The sequence below is a fragment of the Puma concolor genome, chromosome B1 (genome assembly GCF_028749965.1).
Source record: "Puma concolor isolate L17-30 chromosome B1, mPumCon1.1.hap2, whole genome shotgun sequence".
NCBI classification, from domain to species: Eukaryota; Metazoa; Chordata; class Mammalia; order Carnivora; family Felidae; genus Puma; species Puma concolor.
In genome coordinates this window covers 203,070,729-203,090,244 of record NC_141670.1, presented here as the reverse complement: position 1 = coordinate 203,090,244, position 19,516 = coordinate 203,070,729, and the positions used below count along the sequence as shown (strand labels likewise).

Here is a 19,516-nt window from a genome sequence, read left to right as displayed (position 1 = left end):
TTTAAATTTTACAATCTCACCAGCCTATTTATGAAGCTTTGCTTTTGTGTAAGATGAGAACAGTCACCTCGCTGCTTCTTTGGATGTTTGGTTCGCAGAGAGAAAGCTGGCTCCCTCTGACAGTCTGTCCTTTTGCAAACTTAGTTAATTAACTTCCCCTAAATTGGTTCCAGTTGGATTAATTAAATGCACGGTTGCTGGTACAGACGTGCAAATGATCCCAGCATGTCATGTCTTACCTGGGCAGTGAACGCAAGAGCCTGGAATATTCTTAGCTGGTGCATGGAGCTGGCCAGGAGTCACCCTGAAAGGGCTTGAGGAGAGGTTTCTAATGCCGCAGGGCGATGGATGGGAAGGTGCCTCCCCGAAGTGATCCCTGGATGTTTCTCTGATCTATGCGGGATGATACATCCCAGTAAAAACTGCAGAGTGCAAAACCACCTGCCCAGCTAGTCATCACATGGAAACGTGGGGACACTGCAGGTCTGTCCATCTTCCCTGTGCAACATTCTTATGTTCGAAGAAATTCAGAAACTAAGTCCCTCCACTCTTAGTAGCCTCTGAAATACAGAATCGCTGTCTTTGAAGCAGTGGGGCGGGGAGAGGTGGAGAGAAGGAGCGTGGTGACTTTGAGACCCTTGGGGGAGACCACACCTATGAGAACCCTTGTAAGGAGCAGAATTCCCAATAGTCCTGCTTTCCCTGCTTACAACCCAGGGGACCTGGGGCAAGTTATGTGACCTCTGTAAGCCTCAGTCTTCTCATCTATAAAATGGGGGGAGTAGCAACCAGGCTCAGGTGTTGTTAGGAGGACTGACCGAGTAAGAAAATGGTTGTGGTGGGGCCTCTGGGTGTCTCAGTCGGTTGAGCCCAACTTTGGCTCAGGTCATGATCTCACAGTTCGTGGGTTCGAGCCCCACGTCGGGCTCTGTGCTGACAGCTCGGAGCCTGGAGCCTGCTTCAGATTCTGTGTCTCCCCCTCTCTCTGCCCCTCCCCTGCTCATGCTGTGTCTCTCTTTGTCTCTCAATAATAAATAAATGTTAAAAAATTAAAAAAAAAAATGGTTGTGGACATTGGCTGTCACAGCGACTGCCCCCCGCCCCCTGGTCCTCCCTGGCCTCTGCAGACACAGACCTCCGGTAATAAGTGTCGGGGCCTGTGTCTTATCGGTCTGGTTTCTGTACCTGGGGAGACCGTCTCTAGCCTATGTTGAGCATTCGGTAGCCATCTGTGCTGTCAGACTTTGTCCGTTACTTGGTTCTGGGCTATAGTTTTCCTGATCTGTCAGTTCTTTCCTCGATCATGGCCAAAGGGCTGCAGGCAGCCCAAATCTGTGACCTGGGTGGTTGTTTATGCTGCTGGGCTGGCTCAACGCTGGCCTTATCACACTGCTCGCAAGCCTCGCGTGGGCCAAACGAGGCAGCCGGATAAGATGCACCCAGAAGCCATCTGTTCGCAGCCCTTGGACCAGATGGTCTGCAAGGACACCCGGGGGTGGAATGGGGAGGGCATACATTTACTGAGCACCCAGCATCTTCCGGAGCCTCTCTGCAGCCCCGCAAGCCCGACATTGCCGTTGTGATCATACAGAGCAGGAGCAGGAGGCCCAGAGTGGTCAAGACTCTGGTGAAAGCCACACAGCCAGGAAGCGGTGGGGTGGAATTTGAACCCGGGGCTTCCTGATTGTAGCTCGTGTCCTTTCCAGGCTGCTGGGGTTCGCCATCATCTAGCTGAATGCTGCGTCAGTGACTTACGGGAAATGTCCATAAATAGGGAGTGACTCATGCAGGCGTAAGCTGGCTCCTCTCAGAGTGCCTGACGCCCCCCAGGTCCCAGGGTGTCCTTGGGCTGTTGCATGACAGTCTGGACTGCTTCCTGCAGCAGTTTCGGACATCCAGAACAGAGGGTTTGGGCTGGAGGGCACCCCGTGTGTGTCATGAGATACCCATTGCCTATAAAAACCTTCCTGATAAAATCATTGGGAGACGGAGAAGCCAGAGTCACTTCTGAGAGATGATGCTGATCGTGTATTAAGGTTGATCAGGCTGACGTGTGTGCAGAGTTAGTCCTGCCAGGGGGCTGCTGGGCGGGCTGGCCGGCCGGGATCCTTACCAGAACAGGGCCGAGGAGAGAGGGAAGGGGCCTCATCTCTTCTGGAAGCTTAAAAAATTGGGGCCACTGCAGGACTTTGTTCTCCATGAGGCTGAGGGTGGAAAACAAGATTTCCCATAAAGTGCAGGAATGGGTGGTTGATGGTGGTAACTTACCCCACGGGGTGGTGGCCAAGTGTAGTGACTCAGGACATGGGTTTTGGAGTCCAGCAGACTCAAGGTCAGGTCCTCTGGGTGGCCCCAGGCAAATCATGCAAGTTCCCTGGGCTTTGGTTTCCACCGCTGTGGTAGGAAAAATACAGGTGTCTCCCTTGGACGAATTCTGGGGGCCCAGGAACTCATTACGGGCAGCTTCACAGCCAGCAGCCACTCCATGCATTCACAGCTCAATACCTACTGGCTGTGTGGCTTGGGGCGAGTTGCTTAACCACTCTGTGCCTAGATTTCTTCATCTGTCAAACAGGGATGATAAAATGGTACTCGTGCCTTAAAGGTTACTGGAAGCTTAAATGAGTTAATTAATATAGAACACTTAGTACCTGGGACACAGAAAGTGCTATTTGTCTTGGTGGCTCTGATTATCACCACGGTCAGCAGCAGCATCGCTGTGTACTCTCCCCAGCCCCTGGCACCATGCTGTTTGCCTGGAAGCGGAACTGGATGGTCCGTAGAGCATCTCGATGATGGGTTGGTGGCCCCAGGGGCCGGAGCAGGTGGCTGAGGCCAGGTTTTGCTTCCCCGTGTGAGTTTCGGAGTGTCCAAGTGGGTTGGTCCTGAGCCCGGGCCTGTGCCCACTTGCCCACCTCCCTGCCGAGAGCAGGCAGGGGCTGATCCTCTCCCCAGGCAAGAGAATCATCTGCAGCCTGAGGCTCAGAGGGGAGTGTGGGCCTTATGCCTGTGGGGCAGATGGCTGGGAGTAGCTGGCCAGGTGCTGGGGATGGATGTGGGAGACGGCACGCTGGACAGTCTGGTGGCTTCCTCGCCCTGGGGCCGCCCAGGCCGCTGGCAGTTTCATTGCGAGCCAGGACGCCACATGTCACAGCTTTCTGAGTCACATCAGAATGTGACAGCCCGAGCTCAGCCACTCGAGGAGCAGGATGAATTGGAGAGTGAGGTGGTCGTCTTGGCCAACTGGCTTCTCCCACCCACAGTCGACGTTTGACTCCCATGGGCTGTGTGCTCGGTCTGACCCAGGTGGCCAGGTGGCTTCTGCCATGGCTTGTGGGGTGTGGAATGGGGCAGTGAAGACACGAGATGCAGGTGCTGGGTGTTTGTGCAGAGACACACGGTGCCAGGTGGAGCGTCAGCTCACATGCGTGTGGGGGCCACACCCTCTCCTTCCAAACACCACCCCTTTGTCGCTTACCCGGCTCACCTCCGAGGTTCCTCTGCTCCTCACGGGGACAGTTATGAGGGCAGCGGAGGCCCAGGCCAAGGAACGAGGTCTAGGCGAGGGCAAGGGGCAGGGATGCGGGTGTGCTGAATGGTAAACCAGCTGCAGAGGGTGACGCCTGAGTCCTTAGCCAGGTGGACAAGCCTGGGGGGCTTTCAGGAGGAGGTCACAGCAGAGCACAGGCCAGGTGGAGGGAAGGCATGCGTGGGGACACTGCCGGCCATTCGGTAAGGCAGGATTGTAAAACAGGGTGGGAGTCGGGGGTGGGGGCTGCAGGTTGTGGAGGCCTTGTGGGGAAGGCTGGGGAGGCTGGATTTTCCCTGCAGGCTATGGGGCTGGGAAGGGCTTTGAGCTGAGGAAGGAGAGACCAGAGTTGGGTTGAGAAGGGCCACTGTGGCATTGGTGAGGAGAGGGGCTTCAAGTGAGGAGACTGAGGGAGGGGGTCTGCCACATCCCTTCAGGGTCCAGTACTGTTTTCTTATGTAAGGACCCTGGAAGTGCTTTCTCTTCCAGGAACCAGCATGTGGGTCTCCCTCTGCTGCTGGAGCCCCCCTTGCCAGTGCCCTGGTGGGGAGGGGCTCAAAGTTCCTGGACATCTGTGCCTCTGTGGGGCAGCGGGGGCTGGCAGGTGGCTCTGGCCCCTCACTCCTGATCACAACCCCCTGGGGTGAACTGCCCTGTCCCCAGAGCTCCCCTCAGCACTGAGCCAAGTTGCCCTCCTTGTGTTTTCTCTTGGCCTCACTGCCCTCTTGGCCTCCTTTCTGTCCTGGTCTCTCTCCCCACACTCTTTCTGCTTTTTTCCTGGGAGCACTCTGTCATCACTTCTGCTCAGACCCTTGCCTCCAAGTCCATTTCTGGACCCAACCTAATACAGGGCAGCAAAGGAGCCGAATACTTATTCAAAAGGGTGTTCAGGGGAAATATGATGAGACAGGACCCAGGCAGTGGCCATCAGCCCTGCCAGGAGGCTCTGAGGCGATGGCAGATGGGGAGGGAGGTGCTGAGGCCATAGGGGAAGCAGAGGCTGGAAGTCAGCACCACGGACAGCACCACGGACAGCACCACGGGCGGGGGGAGGGGGGCACCTGGGTTCTTTACCTTAGGCCTCCCCATTGGCTGGGCCTCCCGGACCACAGCGGGCTTTACAAAAGTTGGGCATTTAAAATCCGGCCCGTTTCCCCACTGCTGAAAACCAGGCCATCTCTGGTCAGTGCCATAGTGTCCAGGGGCTTGGGCCTCCCTTAGGAAGTTGCTGGTCTGTTTCTCTATACCCACCCTGCCAATCCTTGGCCCAGGGGGACAAGATCTGATAGGATTTTGGGTTTCCCTATTTCTGCTTTTCCTGTGCATGGGATTGGAATTCTGCCTTGAGCTTGCCAAGATATAGGACTGATTGTTCAGGCATGAGGCTCTGAAGGTAGATAGATACCCTTTTCTGAGGACTCCTCAGAAAATGAATCTGTGAAGCATATGTTCACTACTCCATCTATCTACCCATCCAATGTGGCTTGCTTTCCAGTTGTTGGTTGACCCCATGCTAGGCTCTGAGGACCTAGAGAAGGCTAGGTCATGACAGTCATGCCCTGGGGAAGCAGTTTGGAGGGGGAGACAGTTGGACAAAGAGACAGCTATGGTGTCATTTGGACAAATTCTGGGACGGAGGGAGCCACAGGGACTGTGAGAGCTGACCTCTATGTGGTGATGGAGGGATGGGGAATGTGGCACAGGGTTCCTTGAGCTGGTCTTAAGAGATTAGCAGAGTTTTCCAGGCAATGAGGTGAAAGCAGAGGGCAGGCTGGGTGGAGGCGTTGCCCCCTAAAGAATGTGAAATAGCACGGTGTGCATGAAGAACGATACATAGTGGTGTATGGCTTAGGCTCAAGCTGGCCAAGATGGGGCTGGAGTATGGACGGGGCTAGCAGGGATTTTCAGACGATGTGCCAGTGCGTTTGGACTTGCCCCTGGAGCTATAGCCATCCAACCAAAGTATTTAAGCTGGAGTGTGATGGAGTCAGAGTTTCAATGTAGAAAGATCTCTCTGGATCTGAAGGGAAGGGGGGATGAGGCGGGGGAGCCTGAAAGCTGGAGGGCAGTCGGGAGACCTGCAGGCTTTCTGGGCAGAGGGAGAGGGCTGGTCCCAGGGCCTGGCTGTGAGGCTGTGACCAGAAGCATCCCTCAGCCCACATCACGCCTCCCTAATTTATTTATGTATTATTTTTAAAAATTTTTAAATGGTTATTTATTTTTGACAGAGACGGAGACAGAGTGTGAGTGGGGGAGGGGCAGAGAGAGAGGGAGACACAGAATCCGAAGCAGGCTCCAGGCTCCGAGCGGTCAGCACAGATCCCGACACGGGGCTTGAACCCACGACCCGTGAGATCGTGACTTGAGCCGAGGTCAGACACTTACCTGACTGAGCCACCCAGGCACCCCAACGCCTCCCTAATTTAGAAGAAAATTTCATCTCTGCTCTTCTGGGATGGAAATGAACTATTTTGAACCATGCCAAAGTTAGGTTTCTAATTTTCCTCTTAATCCATATCTCATTTAGAGCATTAGAAACCGGAAAAGCAGCACAGTGTGAATGTGGTGCCGTAAATCAGTGCACGTCACAGGCTACAGTGCCCGTCATCTCTACACGGGCGCACATCCTGCATTCGTAATAAATCTAATTCTTTATCTTTCTGAGCTTCAGACTAGAGTAATTAGTAATTTCTGCTGATACTGGGAAACCAGCGCTTATGCAGGGTTAATGGAAAAGCAAATTTATTTGAAGTGCTTTTGCTGTTGCTAATGAATGTCACGATGGGCCCTTCTGCCTGGTTTCGGAGGGGAAACATCCTATTTATTTATTTCATTCTTGCTTTTTCTATAAATAGGTATGGCAATAATAGTAGCAAACATCGTCGACTGAGTTCTTCCTTCCCACATCCCTAGTGCTGTTCAGGGATTCCGTGTGAGAGGATCCTTTGTCCGGATGTCATTTTTCTGTCCTGTGTGTTCTGAGGTCCCGTAATTGATCTTGTCCCTATGTTTTTGCTGTGTCCATGCTATGTTACATTTCAACCCCGTAAACGATAGTGGGTCAGGGACCACCTCTATACCATTCGTGGTGTTATTAACTCAATGTTTTTCTTGGGGCACCTGGGGGGCTCAGTCGGTTGAGTGTCCGACTCAGGTCACGGTCTCACAGTTCATGGGTTCGAGCCCCACGTCGGGCTCTGTGCTGACAACTTAGAGCCTGGCGCCTGCTTCGGATTCTGTGTCTCATTCTCTCTCTGCCTCTCCCCCGGTCATGGTCTGTCTTTCTCTTTCAAAAATAAATAAACATTAAAAAAAATTTTTTTTTTAAAACTTAACATTTTTCTTTAAAACTGGCCCTCTACTATAAGTGGAAAACCAGCAGATCAGGCCAAAAATAAAAAGCAACTGTAAAGATAAGCGTGGGTGTCTCTGCTCGAGCAGAATATATACGTTCCTGAGAAATCTCTCAACTGGGAAAATCACATGCTAACACCAGGCTGATGGGGAGAATAAGGCTGGGAGCAGAGCAATGGAAACCTAGGCCGAGTTGGACCAGAACACTAACAAATGTAGTAACAAGCCTCTAAAAATCTAGCACAGTTAAAAAAAACAAACAACATGTTAAATTCCTAATAAATGAATATCCCAGCAATTATATAATTTTTCTCTTGCAAAAAAAAAAAAAAAAGTTAAGGTTGTTTGATGTGCAAAGGGAGACAAGTCCCATGTACAGAAGACGGAGTTGTGCATCAAACAACTTCCAGACTGGGCCAAGAAGAAGCGAGTGAACGGGCCTGGTTTCCTGTGCCGTCTTCTTGGCAGCTTTCTGCATTGAGCTGTTACTGTTTTTTGTCTTCAGCTGCTTGCACTGGCTGGCACAATACATTAATACACCGAGAAAAGTCGTGCCTGAGCCAACCTGACTTTCCCACCTTCTAACATCATCCTCGTGTTTGAGAATCACGTATGACCCACTCTGCTTCGCAAAAGCCACGGTCGCAGCAGAACTGAGTGTCGGATGGCAAGCGGGATTCAGCTCAGGCTAGGCTAGATGCTGTAGCAGGGCCGTGACCAGGACTGTTGGTCCAGGCGCGTGGGATGAGACAGGACAGGAAGGAGAGGTTTGGCGAGGGCTCTGGCAGAAGCATACTTCTCTTTGCCTTCCAGAAAGACCCAGGAAAACTGCACTCAAGCCAACAGGAACGCCGCTCGGGGATTGGTTCAGACCAAAAGGAGGGAAACTAGCTAAGATATTTCCATCCCCCACCCCATCCCCCCTTGCAAGGGTGCTTAGATCTGTTAACAGTGAGAAAAGTTCCTTACAGAGCCAGGAGTCAGCAGCTCACTCCCGCAGAAGTGGGGGTGCTTTATCTCGGCCCAGAGTTGTGACGGTTTGATGAGCTAAGGTAGGGGAGAACAGACCGCGGAGGTGGCAACGAAGACTCGCTCACACGGCTGAGTGACACCACCTGTCATTTCTGCAGGAAGCTGCCATGCCTTTCTTTGTGCACCAAGTTCCTGGCATGTTTATGAGACTTTACAAGTACATTTCAGTAAACACAGCAGACAGATGGCAAGAGACACGACTCCCTCTGCTTCCTCTCTTTGTCTCGATGGAGTTCAGCTTTGAAGAAGGGGTCCTGGCGGGTTTATGTTGGCCAAGTGAAGGGTGAAGGGACATTCGATGAAAGCTCTGGTCCAGGGGCTTCCCCGGCTCTGGTCAAGCCAAGCTCCTCTCTGGGCTGTCGTTCCCCATCTTTGAAAGACAGGGGTTGGGCCAGATGGCCCCAAGAGGCCTTTCCAGCCCTTATGTCTCAGATCCCCTGTTGCCAGCAGGACAGAAGGAAGGCTTAAGCCACAGATGTGGTTTCCCTTCGAGCAGTTCCAGATCTGTGTCTTGGTGGCCACGTTCATCTAGCACTTTACCAGCATTTTTGGGGAAACGGAACAAGAGCCTTGTCCTTCACTTTGGTGACCATGAAACGTGGATGCCCAAAGACGCCAGGCAGGTCGGGCAGTGAGCAAAGGACGGCACGTATAAAGAGACACGGTGTGGCGTGCTGGCGAGCCTGGCCGTGGGGGACTCTAGAGTGGCCAGCTCTCACAGTTTCTGAGAAGAAATCAGAAATTCCAGTTTGCATGTCAAATCTTGCAAATCTCCTTTTTCTTTTTTAATGTGTATTTATTTTTAGAGAGAGAGAGAAAGAGAGAACACGAGCAGGGGAGGGGCAGAGAGAGAGGAGAGAGAGAATCCCAAGCAGGCTCTGTGCTGTCGGCACAGAGCCTGATGCAGGGCTCCATCCCACAAACCGCAAGGTCAGGACGTGAGCCGAAATCGAGAGTCGGACGCTTAACCGACGGAGCCACCCAAGCGCCCCACATCTTGCAAATTTCTAAATGTTCACTGAGAAGTTTTCCAGCATCATTTGGGCCACAGCACGTGTGTGGGTCAAGTTTCCCAAGGACAGCTCAGGCATTTGTGACCCCATTGTCACCTCTGCCTTGGAGTCCGTGTGAGCGATTAGTAAGCTGGGGCCCAGGGACCGAATCTGGACTAACCCCTGTTGGTGGGTGGAAAGCAGCCCACACCTGTTTGTTTCGGGATTGTGCGTGGCTGCTTTCCTGCTACAGCAGAGCTGAGAAGTTGTGTCAGGGACAGCGTGGCCAGCAAAGTCTGAAATGTCTCCTGTCTTGGGTCTTTGCAGAAAAAGTGGGCCACCCCCCGGGTGGGGTCATTGTAGGGCAGGGGAGACATTCTGGATTTGGAACCAGAATGACCTGTGTCCACAGCCTGGCTCAGGGAGCTCACAGCTTTAAAACGACAGGGGAAAGACAGTGTTTCCCTTTCTTCCTCCTGGAAATGATCCTGACGCAATAGCGGAACCGTGGGGGTGTTGTTCATCGCGGGCACAGCCGTGGCGTCCGGAATCCCATTTGTGGGGAGGGCCAGTGAGGGTCAAAGGTGGGTTCGGGAGGCCTCCGGAGGGAGAGCGAACGCCCAGGGCTGCAGAGCGCAGAGCAGGAAAGCAGAATTCTCCACACCCTGGGTGGTGCATGCCCAACACAAGACCCGCCACCCCTTCTGGGGAACAGCAGGAATGAGTGCCTTGGCTGGCACGGAGTCCCCTCCGCCCCCCAAGTCTAGTTTGTACAAAGGAAAAGCAGGGGAGTGTGGGCTGAACAACCGTATTTTCCGGAAGCAGCCTCCTGGGGAGGCAGGGCAGGAGAGAGAGGCTCTGTGTGGGGTGCAGGCCCATGCCTTTGCTTTTGCCCAGAAAACAGTAAAGACCAAAGGGGCTGACCCTCACTCACTGCCCTGTGTCATGAGAACGGTCTTGCTTTCGGGGCTGTCTTGCTCACGAATCTTGTACAAATTGGTGGCTCAGGAAGAACCCACCTCATGCAAAGACAATTAATAATCAGGAGAACCCAGCACCGACTCCGTGTTAAATTACTCTAAAGAGCCAAGAAAGTAAGGGGTGAAGAATGTGCATGAGAAAAAAGTTGCCACCAGGCGGAGGACCATTTGAGCAGTGCAGAAAGTCTTGGTTAGGGGAGAAGCATGGGAGGCGGTCGCATCTGTAAAACAAGAATGTGATGCAGGGGTGCCAGAGCTCCGGAGACGAGGCGACACGGCGGAGCCCCGTAAGACAGATGGACTGAAAAATGCAGCCTCCTGAAAGCCAAAGTCCACCATGGAAGTTTTCCAACGGGAAGTACAGGGACACACTGGGAGATCCGGAGGGCGGGGCTGGGAAAAGCCAGGCAGATTAATATAAATAAAGGCGGAGAAAACAAGTGACCCAGGAGACAGAGGAGACCCAACATACTCGCAACTGGGGTCCCTGAAGACGGGAGCGGAAATGACTAAGTAAAGCAATGTTTCAAGAAAACTTGCCAAACAGGAGATTTGACTTCATGGATTGATAGGGAGTGCGGTGAGTGAGGAAAGAGCAAAGAGACACTGGTGAGAGGATTACGAGTTAAAACGAGGTACCGTTTCCATGGGTCATATAGGCAAGGACCAGACGCCTGATCGTGCACGTGGTGGCCAGGGCGCAGGGGAAGCAGGAACTCCGAATGATGACAATTCTGGACTCGGGAAGCCCACTTGTGACCATTGTCTACTAAAGACGCTCACGTTAAGTGAGAAATGACGCCGGCCCATGAGGTGCACCGTATTGTTGGTGGTGATACCAAAGGGCGAAGTAACCGTGATGGCCATCAGTAGGGGACAGGCCCGACGAACTGTCCCAGAGGCTGGTAAGGCTCCGCGATGGAAAGCATGAGGCGGCCCGATGCACCCGGATGTGGGACAGTGTCTAAGATTCTTTAGGTGACACGGGCAAGGTGCGGGGTAGTGGGAGATCTGGGACACCCAGGCTAATGAAATGGGATATTTCAGGATTGCTGTTCATACGATATTTCTGGCAGGATGATGCGCTCGAAACTGTTCATGGTGGTTGCCACCAGTCAGGACAGCAGGTGGGGAGAGAGAAGCGTGTCAGGGAGACTCGCTCTCGCGGTTGGTTTTGTTGTACTTTTCCGTAACCAGAGACTGCACAGCTTAGAAAAATGATGACCCTAAGCTCTGGAGCCTACGGAGTGCAAATGCCGGCTGGGCCACCTCCCATCTGTGTGACCTTGGGCACGTCACTTCGCCTCTGTGGGTGTCAGACGTGTGAAATGGAGTTGAGGATTGTACCTACTGCTATGGTCTTAATGTTTGTGTCCCTCCAGAATCCACATATGGGATCCTGACCCCCAAGGTGGTGTATTAGGAGGTGAGGCCTTTGGGAGGCGATGAGGTCATGTGGGCAGAGCCCTCACAATTAGGAACCTTGTCTCATGAAGAGACCCCAGAGAGTGAGCTCGTCTCTTGCACCATGTGATGTCCTAGTGAAGAGACGGCCAAGGATACGGGCCCGCACCGCACACCGAGTTTTCTGGTGCCCTCTCGGACCTCCCACCCTCCAGAACTGCGAGAATTGTTCATTGCATATAAGCTACCCCGTCTATGGTATTTTTGTTACAACAGCCTGAAAGGGCTAGGACACTACCACATAAGCATGTCGAGGATTAACCAGTTCATTCAAGTGAAATGATTAGGCAAGAACCAGAGTAAGTACAGTCAAATTAGCTGTTACGATGACTGTGTCCGTGGTTGAACCCAGGGCCTGGATTCGGAGCCCAGGGGCCTCTCGGCCGCGTGGCGGAGGCCCACCTGTCGACGGATTGGCCACAGCCAGGAAGAGGGGGTCTGGAGCGGGGCCCTAAGGAGGGCCGGCCGGCTCATCCTCACCCAGGGGAGGCTCGGCGGCTACTGTCCTGCTGGGTCTCAACGAATGAATGGGGAAATGAGGCAGGACCCTTCCAAAGCCCTCCGATGTGCAAAATTTTCCAAGTCTCATGTATCCGAGCGGAGGGACGGTGGAGAAGCGGAGTTGCGCACGCACCGCCCTTGGAAGCAAAAATGAGAGCGACCATTTGGAAGGGGATTTGCTGGCATCTAGAAATGGGAAAGCCGCCCAAGGCCTCCGGTCCAGCTCTCCCCTTCATGGGGAAATAGGATAGAACTGCCCAACAAAAACCATTCAATGATCTCACGTCCCAAAGCTCCAAAAGCCAGAAGACTTTTGTGTGACTTGTTAGGCAGCAAGACCTGACTTAAATTGATGTCTCGAGTTGACTTACAGTCTGTATTTATGCCTTTAGTGTGAATTTTGGTATGTTTTGCTGCAGAAATAAAAACGTGTGTCGGCCCGGGCGCTGGCCCGGATCCTCCCGATGGTGATGTGTGGCCGGTGGAAGGCAGGGCGGTGACCTCCTCCGACTTATGCTCACTTACCGGCCGCTGCTGGAGGCTGGCTCAGAGGGGGCGGGGATGGAAGGGGAGACTGAGACCAGGTGTGTGTGGGGGGGGGGAGGGGCGTGGATGGGGGAGAGAGCAGAGAGCAGGCTGCGGGAGAAGTGTCAGTAGAAGCTGGCCCAGCCTCCACCCCAAGATCACACTGGCTGGAAGGTGCTGGAAAGTCTCCGAGGTAGGCCTGAGGTCGTGAGAATCCAGGCTCTTGGCGGGAGTGAGGTGGGGGGGTTTCCCTAGAAGCCCTGAGCCGGGACAGGAGTGTAAGCGACTTATTAAGGAGGTGCTCCCAGGGGAGACTAGGTGGGGCATGGGGGAGGCAGGGCGTGATTTCAGATGAAGGTCGTTTCAGGCTGATCCTGATGGATTGTTCTCAGTGGGGGTAAGGCAGCCGTTACTGCTATGGGCCTGGGGTGGGGGGTGGTCATCAGCACTCCCAGGCACTGCCCCCTCTCTTTGGGGGTGCGGAGGGCATCTTCCTAAGAGAGTCGCAGGTGCAGTTGGGCAGAAGCCAGCATGGAAGGACACCAGGGCAGGGGAGCTCAGAAACGGGGAACGGATGGAAAACAGTGCTCCCTATGCAGTCTTGGTGCTCAGTCCCCTCCAGAGCACAGACTGGGGACGGGTGGACTTACAAAGGAACCAGGGAGTGGTGGTCTGACCCCTGGGTCCTCCAGCGTTCTGGCAGCTGGCCAATCATGGTCTCTGCCCGGTCCCCCTCTCTGCGGAAGCCCCTGGAAACCCCGTGGCCCTAACTTATTTTACCCCAGGAGGTGGGTCTCACCCGATCACATTCTGAAGCCGCTCCTAGTAGCTCACGAGAGCCAGTTACTCGGCTGTTAGTGTTGTGAGCTGGTCGTTATCTTGTTAGTAGCTCGAAACCGGCCATAGGATGAGTATTGCCCCCATGGAGATCGGCCCCCTCCTCCCTCAGTCGTTCGATCCCTGTCTTGGGTGGGCTCACTCTGAGATTAGGAGTGCTCGGTACAGCTACGAATCTGTGGCTGTGGTCCTTACCTCGCACTGAAAGCCACTTCTTCCCAGCACCCCGTGGCGGTGGTGGGGTGCTGTCACACGGGGGAGTCGCCTTTGTCTTCCTGAACCCATGGTTTTTGGCTTTTCACTGATACAAGGTGGTAGAAATGGAGCAGAGAGAGCATGGATTTTGGAGCCAGACCGCTGCTGCAGGCTCTGTGACCTCAGGCAAATTGCTAGACCTCTCTGGGCCTCGCCTTCCTTCTGGGACACCCGCATGATCATCAGGGAGCCCCCAGGGTTTCAAGGGAGATGAGGGCGGCTGTGAAGCATCATACCCATCAAGGGTCTGGTTGTGGTGGCCTCTCGTTGATTTCGGAGCTGGGGAAAATTCCGCTGGTTGTGGAGTTGGAACTCGATTCACGCGGCCACGGCTCGAGCGGAAGTTCACACCCCAACTTTGGTCTGGATCCGCCGGGCCCTGAGCAGCAACGTTAGCTTAGGAAACTGGGGCATTCAGAGGGGGGGCCAGGCCCCTGCAGACGTGACGTGTGGCCTCGGGCAAGGCGGTCAGCGTCTCTGGGCCGGTGTCCTCATTGCACCGTCACCGCACCATCTCCAGCGAGGGCTGCCTCATCGTCACGCCTTCTGGAAGCTGTGGGGGTACAGCCGGCCCTGCTTCCCAGGGGCCAGCCCGCGCTCCGGGAGCCTTTCTTCTCAGACGTGACGGGGCACTCGTTAATCCCCTGACCGTGAACTCCATTCCGTCAAGGATTGAGGTCCAGCGTGTTAGCATACAACAAAGCCTCAAGGAGCTGCTTAAACGCTATGAGATGGTTCATAAATTTGGCTTTTCATCCCCGTCAGAGCTTTCTCTCTGCAGAAAATGGGAAGCAAGACAGAGCCACACAGGATATTCTGCTAAATCCAGAGCAACAGCCAGGACTCCAGGGTCTCTCGTGCTGCTTGTGACCAGGGACTCGGCTGTAATTCGGATCAGCGGTGCTGGAATTAATGTTATCGTCCTGAACCGTTTACTTTTGGGTTTCCTTTAACGTTTGTTGTGGATTTCTTTAATGGCCTTCCTTCTTTACAGTTTTTAATTAAAACACATCTTTGTGAGGCTTGTGTTCGTCATTGTTTTTTTTACCATGTATGAGGGCCTGAGATTTACTGTTAATTGACTGCTGATGATCTGATTTGAACCCTACATTAATTTTTTTAAGAACTGTGAAAGCAAGCTGAGAAATGAAAATACAGACGTGGTGTTGAAGTTAGAGAAATGCAGGGTCACAGTCAGAAGTTCACGCTGCTCCTGCCCTGTCGTGTGGTTTCGAGACAGCCTGTGGGCCAAACCCCGCCCACTGCCTGCTTTTGTAAATAAAGTTTTATTGGAACACAGCCACACCTGCTCACTTACAGACTGTCTGTGGCTGCCTTTGTGTGATGACGGCCGAGCCGGGGAACTGCAACAGAGACCGTGTGGCCACAGACTCTCCCTGTTGACTCTCTGGCCTTTTATAGAAAGAATTTGCCAACGGCGATGTTATCTGTCAACCTGGTCGGGCTGTGGTGCCCAGATGTGTGGTCAAACGTTATTCTGGATGTTTCCGTGAGGGCATTCTTAGATGCAATTAACTTTGAAATCAGCAGACTTTGAGTAAAGCAGTTTACCTTTTATAACGCGGGTGGGCCTCATCTAATTAGTTGATGGCCCCAACAGAGTGGAGACTGACTTCCTCCGGCAAGGGAGAATTCTGTCAGAAGGCAGCCTTCAGACTCAGACTGCAACAGGGCCTCTCCTCGAGTCTTTAGGGTGCTGGCTAACCCTGCAGCTTTTGCCCTCGTCAGCCTCCATAACCACATGAGCCAATGCCTTGTTAAATTTCTTTCTCTGTGTAAACATCCCATTACTTTCGTTTTCCCTGATTAATATGCCAGCCCTTGGTTTGGAGGAAGGGGTGTGGCTCAGGGTCAGACCATCTGTAGTGAAAGACTGTGCAGAGCCTGGGAGTCAGGCAGACCTGGGTTTGAATCCCAGCTCTGCCTCTTCCCGGTTGGGACTCTTAGCTAATCCCTTTGCCTCCCAGGGCTCTGGTTTTGTGTCTGTAGATTGTAGCCATCTCCTGCCCACATTGCAGGTGATTGTTCCTGCCTGGGACACTTCACAAGGGGCCTGGCGCCTGTTCCGGTCACTGTCCGTGTTATCACCGTAAATGAGTTGCCTGGCTTATTCATTAGTCTCTTGTGAGTTTGGTTCAGATGAGTCAGCCCTCCAGGCCTGCTAGACTCCAGCTGCCCTGACATGATGTGGTTTCTTAGCCAGAAAAATGGAAGCCCTGACCTTTAATGGTAGAGTCACAGGTGGCTCTGTGACTCTGGTCTCTTCCCTGTTCCCCACCCCCCTCCACAGAACCAAACAGGCCCAGGCCCAGGAGCTGGACATTGGGGTGGCAGGGACAGCACCTCCTACGAACTTGGCTGGAAGAGGGGGGACTTCAGGCCAGCCGTGTCCTGACTTCTTGCTGTGAGCAAGTCTTGCAGAGGGGTGTCTGTCCAGACAGCTGTTAGAGGGTATTAGGCACAGCCACGGTGACAGGAACCAGAGGTGAGCAGAGGCCGTGAAGGTCTCCTCCCAGGAGGCCCTTCCAGCCTTCTCTTCCACATAACCCACCAGACAGCCTGGATCTGGAATCGCTGTCCAGAGACATGACAGGGACTTGCTGCTCGAATTTCTGTCTGGTTGGAGCTGAGCGTGGGAGACGGGCCCTGAGGCCAGGCCCCAGCTTGGGAGCCGCTGGCCTGGTTGCAAATGGCTATACCTGGGATGTAGTTGGAAGGAGTCGTCTTGCCAGGATTTCCCAGTCTTCATTTGAGCACCCAGGTACTGACGGCTGAGCCCTCATTCTCCTGCTCAGTTCTTTTATTCATTCAACAAACAGACCTGTTCTAGGCACCGAGCACCCAGCAGGAGCCTGGCAGACCCCTCCTGGCCCTCTAAGCCCCGTGGGTACGGAGCGTAGGCGTCCGAAGCCGGACCCAACCCAGCTCTCTGGGTCTCATTAGCAAAGAGCCAGGCTCTGGGCCAAAGAGGAGAGTGAGGGTGGCCTGCTGTGCGGGTGGTTAGAACGCAGGCTTGCCGTCAGAGTTGAGCATGAATCCCGCTCTGCCATGCGACTCCCGGATGACCTTGGGCAGGTGACCCAACCTCCCTGTTTACGTAGGAGGCTGACCCTGATTTCTCAAGGGCCCCGGCCAGCACCCGCCCTCCTCGATGCCATTCTGGCTCTGCTCTGGGATGGTCCATTCTGTCTTCTGACAGTGACATTGAGAGTGCTTTGGAGCACTGGCAGGATAGAGTGGGGGTGCTGTAGAGGGAGGCGACGCTGCCCTTGTGTTGAAACATAGGGAGCACGTGGTCGTGCGGGTGTCGATACGTGCAGCACACGTTTCCCCGAGCGGACTGAGCCAGCCGCTCCCCCGTGTGGGTCCCAAACCCTTTGTCCTGAGCCACGAGCAGTTGGAGGCCAGGCCCCGCCTTGCGTCTCTGCATCTCACATCCTCAGCCCGGATCCCGGTGCGCAGCAGGCATGCGGGAAGGGCTTGGGGAAGCACGTGTGGCACTGGAAGGATTCCCGCTGTTGGGAGTTCTAGCGGCTGACCGTAGAAGTGGCTGGACCGCGGGGCTGCCTCTCCCCTCCGTGAGGAGCCTGTAATGTGAGGGCCGCGGGCTGCTGGCCGCTGTCCGATCCAAGGAGCCGCTTCCTGACAGTCCCGGGCTCGGCAGAGGGACCCCGTTGGTCCCCGGGACCGAGCCGGCCAGGAAGGAGGTGATTGGCCACGACCCCGTGGGCACCATAGCAACGGCTGGGTGCCTGCTGGCTGCTTGGATTGGCTGCATGGATCAGAGCCTGCCCCTGGGAAGTGGCCCATCCCACCCTACCGTGGCTGCAGACACCCGCGCCCCCCTCCCCGGGCTCCCTCAAGTATTGATTCTGGGGCCCTGTTCTCCCTGCACGCGGATTTGCCCCCAACAGATGCCGCGCCCCCCTGTCTCCGTCAGCTCAGGCTGCCCTAACGACGTACCGTGGCCTGGGGGACTTGATCAACAGTTTTTTCTCACCGTGCTGGAGGCCGGAAGCCAGAGTCAAGGTGCCAGCCAATTTGGTTCTTAGCGAGAGCTCTCTCGCTAGCTCGCAGACGGCCACCTTGTCGCGGTGTGCTCACAAGACGGAGAGAGAAGCAAGCTCTCTTGTTTCTTCTTGTCAGGTGGCTGATCCCTCGTGAAGGCTCCCCCCCTTGTGACCTAACTGCCTCCCGAAGGCCCCAACTCCAAACGCCATCCCGCTGAGGGACTAGGGCCTCCACGTACCCGTTCTGGGGAGATGCCAACATTCAGTCCACGGCCGCCCGGGATCCGATGCTGGAGTGGGTTCAGAGATGCCCGGTTGTGCTGCTGCTGGGGACAGGCACGGACACGCTTTTCTCAGGGTTCCCGTGTGTGCCGAACAGGAAATGGCAGCTGCCTGGGCCACCCAGCCCTCTGTTCCTGCGGAAAGGCGGAGGGTCTTGCGTCTGCTCGGAAACCGAAAGCCACACGTTCACACGTTTGGGCAGGTGGCCGAGGAGAACGTGTAGAGCTTCTGAGTCTCTGCTTGGGAGTCTCACAGCGCCCCAAGAACAGGCTGCACTTGGAGAGGAGCACCCCTAAGCTTTGGGCAGCACTGCCTTGTCAGACCTGGCTGGCCTGGGTCCTCGTGGGACTCCCAAGGAGGGGGCTGGCCTGATCCTGTTCTCCAGGTGACAGCACTGCCCTGAAGGAGCTCAGATCAGAGAGGTTATGCATGTGCCCAGGACACACAGCGTGTGAGGCACAGAACTGAGTGTGGCCAGCATGGGGCTCCTGAACCTACTCTTAATGATTGTGGGGAGGGTGTGGCTAAGCTAACCCTGGGTGCAGGGTCTCCTGGGAGGGGCCAACAAGGGAAGAGCTCAGAGTTGAGGAGGGCTGGCTGCTCTAGGGAGCCGGCGGAGAAGGAGGACCCTTGACCCAGCCCATGCGGTTTCTGCGTTGGGGCACACAGTGCTGCCGCATCCTTCCTCTTGTCCCCAGACAACCCCAGATAAATGAGAACAGGAGCAATGAACATTGTTTCTAGAGCCTTCTGGGTCCCAGGCTCGTGCTAAGTTCTTTGCCTATATTAACCAAAGTCTTGCTTCCCCAGGACAGGCCTAGAGCTGGAGACTTGTATCCCTAAGTCACAGAGGAGGAAGTGTGCACGCAGAGGCCAGCTCGGCAGTGCTGGAGTCGGGATTTGAACCCAGAAAGTCTGGCTCTGAGGTCTTAGCGTTGGCCATTTGTGAGTGACAAAATAGACTCTCTGAGGTGAGGTCCCTGCCCTGGGTCTCGTGAGAGGTGTGGGGGCTGGGAAGCCCTGCCCCACCTCTCCCACAGAGCTCTACACACAGGACACAGTCCTACCCCCGTGCCTTTGCACACCCCACCCCTCTTCCTAGAGTGTCCTTTCCTCTCCCAGGGCCCGACCCCAACGGTCCAGGCCCCACACCGGGGCCTGCTTTGAGGAGGCCTTTCCTGGGCTCCCCCTAGGTACACCTCACCAATACTGCTTGTCTGTTTGGCATCTCTCTCCCCAGATGGAAGGAACTTTTTTTTTTTTTTTAATTTTTTTTTTTAACGTTTATTTATTTTTGAGACAGAGAGAGACAGAGCATGAACAGGGGAGGAGCAGAGAGAGAGGGAGACACAGAATCTGAAACAGGCTCCAGGCTCTGAGCCGTCAGCACAGAGCCCGATGCGGGGCTCAAACTCACGGACCGTGAGATCATGACCTGAGCCGAAGTCAGACGCTTAACCAACCAAGCCACCCAGGCGCCCCTGGAAGGAACTTTCTTAAGGACTTGTGTTTCTTGCCGACTAAACTGTACCTGCCAGATAGCACAGGACTGGCACACAGTAGGGCTCTGATGTTTGTGAAAGAATGAGGAATGCCCCGCCGTCCCTCCCATGCAGGGCATGGCCAGGGGAGGAGGTGAGTGTCTGGCAGGCCCCGGGGCGGGATGTGAACCCACCTGGCTGGGGTCGTTCCCTGGCTTAGAGAGGATGCGTGTGAAATGCATGGCCTGTTACT

At 54.6% G+C, this 19,516-nt stretch overlaps 1 protein-coding gene across 3 annotated transcripts in view; it reads left to right on the top strand.

The window, feature by feature from the left end:
* Positions 1 to 19,516, top strand: part of PPP2R2C (protein phosphatase 2 regulatory subunit Bgamma) — a 138,967-nt gene that overhangs the window by 25,779 nt on the left and 93,672 nt on the right. Inside the window, exon 1 of one of the 3 annotated variants that reach the window (XM_086705496.1) lies at positions 10,319 to 10,792. The exons of the other annotated variants lie outside the window; for them this stretch is intronic. Coding sequence (XP_086561622.1) covers positions 10,696 to 10,792 — 97 coding nt within the window. The 5' untranslated portion in view covers positions 10,319 to 10,695. Of the gene's footprint in view, positions 1 to 10,318; positions 10,793 to 19,516 lie in introns of those variants that run through there. 3 annotated transcript variants of the gene reach the window in all.